At 57.5% G+C, this 8,429-nt stretch overlaps 1 protein-coding gene across 1 annotated transcript; it reads right to left on the bottom strand.

The window, feature by feature from the left end:
• Positions 1-4,781: 4,781 nt before the first annotated feature.
• LOC139361580 (serine protease 27-like) lies at positions 4,782-7,752 on the bottom strand (the record flags this gene model as incomplete). Its single annotated transcript, XM_071090163.1, has 4 exons — positions 4,782-4,948; positions 5,315-5,586; positions 6,946-7,108; positions 7,726-7,752. Coding segments are annotated over 4 exons (629 nt in total), but the record flags the coding sequence as incomplete, so codon positions are not given.
• Between the last annotated feature and the right edge of the window lie 677 nt (positions 7,753-8,429).

Genomic DNA, 8,429 nt, shown 5'->3' with positions numbered 1-8,429 from the left:
GTCCTCAGGCCTGGCTGGGGCACAGGGCTGGGGTCGGCGGTGGCAGAAGTGTTGAAGCAGGAGCGAGGTGCAGGCTCCATGAAATGCAGTTTTATGCTGGAGATGAGCACAGGCCCGGCTATGCTGCCCAACCCGATGGCCCGGCCTGTCCAGCTCCTCTCCTCAGGAAGGAAGCGCCCAGAGCCGACTCCTCTGTGACCTGGCCCTGAACCCTGAGACCCCCGGGCAGACCCCTCAAGTCAGCGCGGCGCGGGGTGCCGTTGGCCTTGGTTCCTGGACCCTGAACACCCAGCACACCCCAAGCTGACCGCGGTGCACGCGAAGTCCGTCCAGCTTCATTCATTATTATTATTTTATTTATTTTTTTAATTTTTTGAGGCGGAGTCTTGCTCTGTCGCCCAGGCTGGAGCGCAATCTCGGTTCACTGCAAGCTCCGCCTCCCGGGTTCAAGCCATTCTCTTGCCTCAGCTTCCAGAGTAGCTGGGACTAAAGTCACCCGCCAACATGCCCGGCTAATTTTTTGTATTTTAGTAGAGACGGGGTTTCACCATGTTGGCCAGGCTGGTCGCGATCTCCTGACATCGTGATCGGTCCTCAGCCTTCCAAAGTGCTGGGATTACAGGGATGAGCCACCGCGCCCGGCCTCATTCAGTATTTTATTGAGCGCCGACGGAACACAGTGGGGCTAGGCAGCGCTGGTGGGAAAGTCAGGGACAGGGGTGTTTGTGGGGCCGAGGGCAGGGGAGGCGATGGGACATGGGGCGGGCTCCGGGGTTGGCCCCAGCGACCCTCCTCCCGGGACACCAGGCCCCAGAAGTCCCCCAGGCGCGCGTCAGCCCGGCCCAGGTGGCCGACACTGGCTCCGGCTGCCGTCCCTCGGGTGGGACGGGTGCTTCCCGGCACCAGGCGGGGCGGAAGCGGCTCCGGGAAGGCCGGGCCGTGGTGACAGTCTCGGTGTTGCCGCCTGGCTGTGGGCGCGGCGCCGCGGCGTAAGAGACTCGGGGAGGAAGTTATTTGGGGCACGGAGCTGACGTCAGAGCCAGAGTGGGGCCGGGCCGCGGGGTCGGGGGCGCCGGGCCTCAGTTTCCCCGCCGGCGCCGGGGGTGTACTCGTGGGCGGGGCGGGGCCCGGGCGGCTCCGGGCGGGGCTAGGGGGTGAGGGCGTTCCCGCCTCAGCCTTGTCCGCGCGCGTCGTGGTGCTGCCCTCTGGTGGGCGCGGGGCGCGGCGCAGACGTCCGGGGCGCGGGCGGGGCTCTCCCAGCCTCCTGGTCGCGGCTCCGGCTCCCTGAGCAGCCCTCCCTAGCCCTGCCCTCCCACCTCTCCGCCTCCACCGCCCCCTCCCACCCTCCCCGCCCCTCCCACCCTCCCCGCCCCTCCCGCTCTAGTCCCTGGAGTTCCCGGGTCGGGGGTGGGAGGCGGGCTGGGCAGTCCCTGGGGGGCTGGAGGGAACGAGGGAACGAGGGAGGGCGGAGTGGGAAGAGGAGACTCCAAACGTATTCATTCATTTATTCATTCATTCAGTCAATCATTTCTGAACGGATTTGAGCCCAATACCGTCCCAGGTTTGGGGAATACAGACGTGACTCAAACAGACCTCACCTCACAGTGTGAGGGAGAGGACAGGACATCATTTAGCAGATAATCTCTAATTATAAACCGCGATGGGCCAGGTGCAGTGGCTCACACCTGTAATCCCAACACTTTGGGAGGCCAAGGCAGACGGATCACCTGAGGTCAGGAGTTCGAGACCAGCCTGGCCAACATGGTGAAAGACAAAATACCCCATCTCTACTAAAATACAAAATTAGCCGGACATGGTGGTGGGCGCCTGTGATCCTAGCTACTCAGGAGACTGAGGCAGGAGAATCACTTGAACCCGGGAGGCGGAGATGGTAGGGACACAAGATTACACCACTGCACTCCAGCCTGGGAGACAGTGAGACCACGTCTCAAAAAAAAAAAAATTAATAATAATAATTATTATTATTATAAACCACAGAAAGTGTTTCAAAGTGTCTGGGTGACCACATTTCTCCAGCACCCGATGGTCGGGTCACTGGTGGGCTCTCAGAGGCAGTCTTAGAGCCTCTCAGGTAACTACTTCCTCTTGGCACCTTTCTCTGTGTTCCTTGGTGTCTGCTCCCTAACCCTCCTTTTAAGCCCATTCTTCTAAGGGTGGCTCCGCCTTAAATTCAAGCAAGTTGGCCGGGCACGGTGGCTCAAGCCTGTAATCCCAGCACTTTGGGAGGCCGAGGTGGGTGGATCACGAGGTCAGGAGATCGAGACCATCCTGGCTAACACGGTGAAACCCCGTCTCTACTAAAAATACAAAAAAAAAAAAAAAACCTAGCCGGGCGTGGTGGCGGGCGCCTGTAGTCCCAGCTACTCGGAGGCTGAGGCGGGAGAATGGCGTGAACCCGGGAGGTGGAGCCTGCAGTGAGCCGAGATCGGGCCACTGCACTCCAGCCTGGGCCACACAGCGAGACTCCTCTCAAAAAAAAAAAAAAAATTCAAGCAAGTGACAAAAGTCAAGAGGACGACAGGGAAAGCTGGGCTCTTGAGGAACAAGGCACAGCCACGCCGGCGATTAGAGAATCAGGAACCCAGACTCGCCTCCATGTCCCTGTGCCTGGAGCCCACGGACCCAAGGCTGAGAACAGGCCCCTTCCTCACAGCAACCACCCAACAAATGAAGAGGGCGTTAAAATCCAGAAAGATTTTTATGGTTTTTTGTTTGTTTGTTTGTTTGTTTTTGAGACAGAATCTCACTCTGTTGCCCAGGCTGGAGTGCAGTGGCACAATCTCGGCTCACTGCAACCTCTGCCTCCCAGGTTCAAGCGTTCCTCCTGTCTCAGCCCCCCTAGTAGCTGGGATTGCAGGCACATGCCACCACGGCCAGTTAATTTTTGTATTTTTAGTAGAGACAGAGTTTCGCCATATTGGCCAGGCTGGTCTCGGACTCCCGACCTCAGGTGATCCACCCGCCTCAGCCTCCCAAAGTGCTGGGATTATAGGCGTGAGCCACCGTGCCCAGCCTGTTTCCACCTTTTGGCTTTTGTGAATAATGATGCTTGAACTTGGGTGTACAGATATCTGTTTTAGACACTGCTTTCAATTCTTTTGTGAATATACCCAGAAGTGGAATTGCTGGATCAAATGGGAATTCTTCATTTAATTTTTTGAGGAATAGGCAAAATGTTTCCCAAATTTTTAAGAGAAAATTAATGACTAAATATTGAAGATAATCCAACTTCTAAAAATGCCCTTAATTATTATTATTATTATTAATTTTGGAGACACAGTCTTGCTCTCTCACTCAGGCTGGAGTGCAGTGGTGTGATCTTGGCTCACTCCATCCTCTGTCTCCCAGGGTCAAACAATTCTCCTGCCTCAGCCTCCTGAGTACCTGGGATTACAGGTGCCCACCACTACACCTAGCTAATTTTTGTAATTTTAGTAGAGCCAGGGTTTCACCATATTTCCCAGGCTGGTCTCAAACTCCTAACTTCATGTAATCTGCCTGCATTGGCCTCTCAAAGTGAGATTACAGGCATGAGCCACTGCACCTGGCCAGCGGCCCTCAGTTATTAATATTCAAGTCCATTCTTTTTTTTTTTTTTTTTTTTTTGAGACGGAGTCTCACTCTGTCGCCCAGGTTGGAGTGCAGTGGCCGGATCTCAGCTCACTGCAAGTTCTGCCTCCTGGGTTTACATCATTCTCCTGCCTCAGCCTCCCAAGTAGCTGGGACTACAGGGGCCCGCCACCATGCCTGGCTAATTTTTGTATTTTTAGTAGAGACAGGGTTTCACCGTGTTGTTCAGGCTGGTCTTGAACTCCTGACCCCAGGCGATCCACCGCCTCGGCCTCCAAAAGTGCTGGGATTACAGGCATGAGTCACCACGCCTGGTGGTTTTTTTTGTTTGTTTTGTTTTGTTTTGTTTCTTTAAGTTATAGTATGTTCGTTTTTTGTTTTTTGTTTTTTGTTGAGATGGAGTCTTGCTCTGTTGCCCAGGCTGGAGTGCAGTGGCATGATCTTGGCTCATTGCAGGCTCTGCCTCCCGGTTCACGCCATTCTCCTGCCTCAGCCTCCCGAGTAGCTGGGACTACAGGCGCCCGCCACCATGCCCAGCTAATTTTTTTGCATTTTTTTAGTAGAGACGGGGTTTCACCGTGTTGCCCAGATTGGTCTTGAACTCCTGACCTCAGGTGATCCACCAGCCTCAGCTTCCCAAAGTGCTAGGATTGCAGGCGTGAGCCACCGCGCCGGCCTCTACCTTTTTTTTTTTTAAATATAATGTATTTAATTGTAGGCTTATAAAATTTATTTATTTATTTATTTATTTATTTATTTATTTATTTATTTATTTTTTGAGACGGAGTCTCGCTGTGTCTCCCAGGCTGGAGTGCAGTGGCGTGATCTCGGCTCACTGCAAGCTCCGCCTCCCGGGTTCACGCCATTCTCCTGCCTCAGCCTCCCAAGTAGCTGGGAGTACAGGCACCCACCACCACGCCTGGCTAATTTTTTGTATTTTTAGTAGAGACGGTTTCACCGTGTTAGCCAGGATGGTCTTGATCTCCTGACCTCGTGATCCGCCTGCTGCAGCCTCCCAAAGTGCTGGGATTACAGGCATGAGCCACCGCGCCCAGCCCGGAATCTGCTTTTTCGAAGCAAGCTGCTCAGCTGGTGGAATGCACAGCCCATGGAGCAGGGCATGATCCCACCCTGCCCTGGGCCCGGAGGCGGGGAATGAGTCCCCGTGGACACCACATTGCTCCCACCTTTCAGGCGTCCTTCTTGCCCTCCTCAAAGCCGGCGCACAGCATGTCATTCTTGATGGTTTTAGGTTGATAGCCAAATTCGGCGTCTTTGCTGTAGAGCAGGTTGCACTTGGGCGTGTCAATGATGGGCACAGCGAGTTTCTGCAGGATCCGCGGGTTGGGCAGGCGGTCTGGGGAGGGTCAGAACGGCCCGGGGCTCAACAGACTTCCTCATCAAGAACCCACGGCCTCGGGAACCACCACTCCTTCCTGCCTGCCCTTTCCTCATGTTTAGACTATCTCTGGCCTAGGGCACTGTGGGGCAGACATCCTCCCTCCTTCCAGGCAGCAGGCTGGGCCCTTTCTGTCCCCGTCTCCCTTCACCCCCTCTTCCTTCTGGGTCTGCTGCTGCTCCCCTCAGCCCCACCTATGTGAACAGAGACCGGGTGTGTGTATTAATACAGCAACAGGAAGACTGTGGGTTCAGAGTGGCCCCCAAGCCGCCCTGGGCCTTCTTGAGGCACATCCCTCATTATTTCCTAGCCGTGTTTCCTTACCTTGTTCACTGGAGCTGCCCCAGCCAGTGACCCAGCAGTTCATGCCCGTCTCAAAGATCACCGAGGGGTCGGGCAGGCGCACGGGGAGGATGTAATTGGTGAAGGACACTGGTTCCTCCAGCTCCACGAGGGCCACGTCGGCACTGGAGGCCATGCCCTCGTACAGGGGGTTGCTCTCCACCCGCCTCACCCGGGCATACACAGCGTGCGGCCCTGGCTGCACTAGCTGCCTTGCCCCCAGCAGGACCTGGTACAGGGACATCTCAGAGGTGCTGGCGGGAGAAGCAGAGAGGCCGTGTGAGGCTGCCCCTCATGTGGGGACAGGCCCAGGAGGGGCTGGGGCTCCTTCTCTGGCCACCATCGTGCCCCACACCTCTCTCTGCATGCTGTCTTTGAGAGCCATCTCTAGGACAGCCAGGTGTAGCAGTGATGCATGTTTACATTGAAGCCAGACCGCCCTCCTCAGATTTCCACCTCCACCCCTGGCCGCTGTGTGACCTTGGGGAAGTCACCTAACAAGTTCTCTGTGACGCAGCTTTCGCATCTGTGCTATGGGGACAGCCACAGTGCCTACCCGAAAGGCTGGCTGGGAGAGAACTACCCTCCAGGTGCAGCAGGGCCAGCACCACCTGTGGGCCTCTGGCAGGTGACCTGCCCTCTCTCAGCCCAAGTTTCTGATTTTTTTTTTCCCCTTAGAGACAGAGTTCTCATTCTGTCACCCAGGCTGCAGAGCAGTGACACAATTGTCGCTCATTGCAGCCTCCAACCCCTGGGTTCAAGCCATCCTCCCACCTCAGCTTCCTGAGTACTTGGGACCACAGGCACCACTGCACCTGGGTATTTTTTTTTTTTAAGTAGTACAGATAGGGTCTTGCTATGTTGCCCAGGCTGGTCTTGAACTCCTGGGTTCAACTAATCTGCCCGCCTTGGCCTCCCAAAGTGCTGGGATTATGGGCATGAGCCACCGTGCCTGGCCATGAGTATCTGAATTTAAGATGTGGGTTTTTTGTCATGATACTCTTTTAAAGATCAAGAAGGAAAAAGAAAAAAAGAAAAAGATGTGGGGTTTAAAATAATTAGAGCTGTGGTGGTGAGGTGTGAGGTGAGGAACTTGAGACACACAGAAGGTGTGGGGCCAGGTGGTTCATACACGGCAGAGGGCTGGGTGGCCTGGCCTCTGCTCAGGGCTTTCTGGGGTGGCTCATGTGGGTGAGGGGAGGAAGGGCCATTCTGTCTGGTCCTTGGGCTTTGTGAGCAGAGTTCCTCCTGGGAAGAGTGTCGTGGAGCTGAGGTGTATGCGGGATGGGGAAAGGACAGGACAGGCCGGTGTGCAGAACCTGCCGGCGGCTTCCGCAGGGACCCACAGGGAGTGGGTGGAGGGGATGGAGGGGGTTGGAGGCCGTGCGAGGCGCCTCCCGCGGGCGGGAGCAGCGGTTGCAGTTGGAAGTTAGCCCTGGGGTTGGACCTAAGGGAAGCATCTGGCTGGAAAGGAGGCGGGGCTGGACCAGGAGCCCCCAGGGAGGTCACCCGCAGGACTTGGCGCGGCGGGCGCTGTCCGCGGCGGGTGCTGAACCGGCCGCGCGCGGGGCGCTGTCAGCGCTGCGGGCGGGGGCAGGGGCGGGCGGACTCACTTGGGGAAGCAGTGCGCGGCCGTCAGGACCCACCGCTCCGCGATGAGGCTGCCCCCGCAGAAGTGGCTTCCGTTGCGCTGGATGCTGACTTGCCAGGGCCACTCGCCCTCCTGCGCGTCCTGCCCGCCCACCATTCGGTTCAGCATCCTGGTGTGCCCACAGGCTGGGGGAGCATGGGGTGTGGGTGGGGGCGCTCACTGGGGCTGGTTCCATGGCCGAGGCTCAGCCCTCAGCCTCACACTCCAGTCCTCGGCCCTCCTGCCCCTGACCTGCCCGAAGACCTTGGGGAAGTGCGAGGCCTGAGCTTCTGGGCAGCCTGGGATACAGGCAGACCCTCCCTAGTTGCCCCCTGAGTCTGGCTCTCCATGCGGGGAAGGGCAACCTAACAGCTGCCTCGTGGGGGCCACAGAGACACTGAGATAACCCGGGAAGGGTCTTGTCCTAGGGCCTGACCCAAACAGGCACCTGGAAGGATGGAACGGGTGTCATGCCCTCTGCAAGGGAGCCACCCAGAGGGGGCCGGTCACTTTTCAGGGTGATCCTCAGACCCCGCCACCCTTGTCCTGCGCTGCGCCTCAATGCTCTGTGCTGGCCATCCTGCTCCCATGTGGACCTTCCTCCTCCTCTCCTTTCTGGGCTCCAGTTCCACGCAGCCCCCACTTTCCCCTCCTCTGGAATTCTCCAGTGCCCTTTGCGTTCCAAATTCCCTCTCGGTGTGAGTGTCCCTGTTTCAGTCCAGCCGGCTCCTGTCCCTCCCACCCCAGGGCCTTGGGTGCTTACCTGTTGCTGCCTTGGCCACCTGAGACCCTGGAAGTGAGGAGAGGGTGATCAGCCAGGCCAGGTGCAGCCTGGCCTACCCTCCCCAACCATGCAGCCCCTCTCCACTGACCCTCCCCTGCTCCGGAGGACTCCAGAAGGACAGTCCACAGAGGGACCTCACAGGAGAGCCCAAGGGCCTGCAGTTTCCCCCCAGGGCTGGCTCTGCCATATGCTCAGGCCCAGGCCCATGGGCCAGAGCTTATCTGCAAGGGTGGATGCTCCTTGCCACATGGGGAGCCGGTCAGGAGGTGCCAGTGAAGGGATCCCCAGGCTAGATGTCCCCTTCTCATCCTGGCAAGGGTTCTCTCTCTCCACACTCCCCACCCATCCTTGTCTGGAAGTTTCTGGGGAGGGTCCAGCCTTCAGCCCTGACACTGTGGGGTTGGCCTTTTCTCCTGGAACAGCTTGGAGCAGAAGAGGCCCAGGAACTGTCTCTGCATTTGAGCTGCCCAGGCTCTCTCACAGTCTGCTCCAGAATGGGCAGGTCTTCTTCCCCAAGTCTCACTTTGGTCCTGAGGCTGAGGCCTGAGCCCCACAGGCTTCTCCCTGGCCTCAGGGGGGTAGAGAAGGTACAGTGGTCTGCATTGGCCACCAGAGATCAGCCTTGTCAAGATTCCAGAGTCCCAAGAGCTGACCCCTCTCCCAGGCATGCAGCAGGCTCTGCA

This window comes from Macaca nemestrina, unplaced genomic scaffold, assembly GCF_043159975.1.
Source record: "Macaca nemestrina isolate mMacNem1 unplaced genomic scaffold, mMacNem.hap1 Scaffold_647, whole genome shotgun sequence".
Lineage (NCBI taxonomy): Eukaryota > Metazoa > Chordata > Mammalia > Primates > Cercopithecidae > Macaca > Macaca nemestrina.
This window is presented reverse-complemented; position numbering and strand designations above follow the sequence as displayed.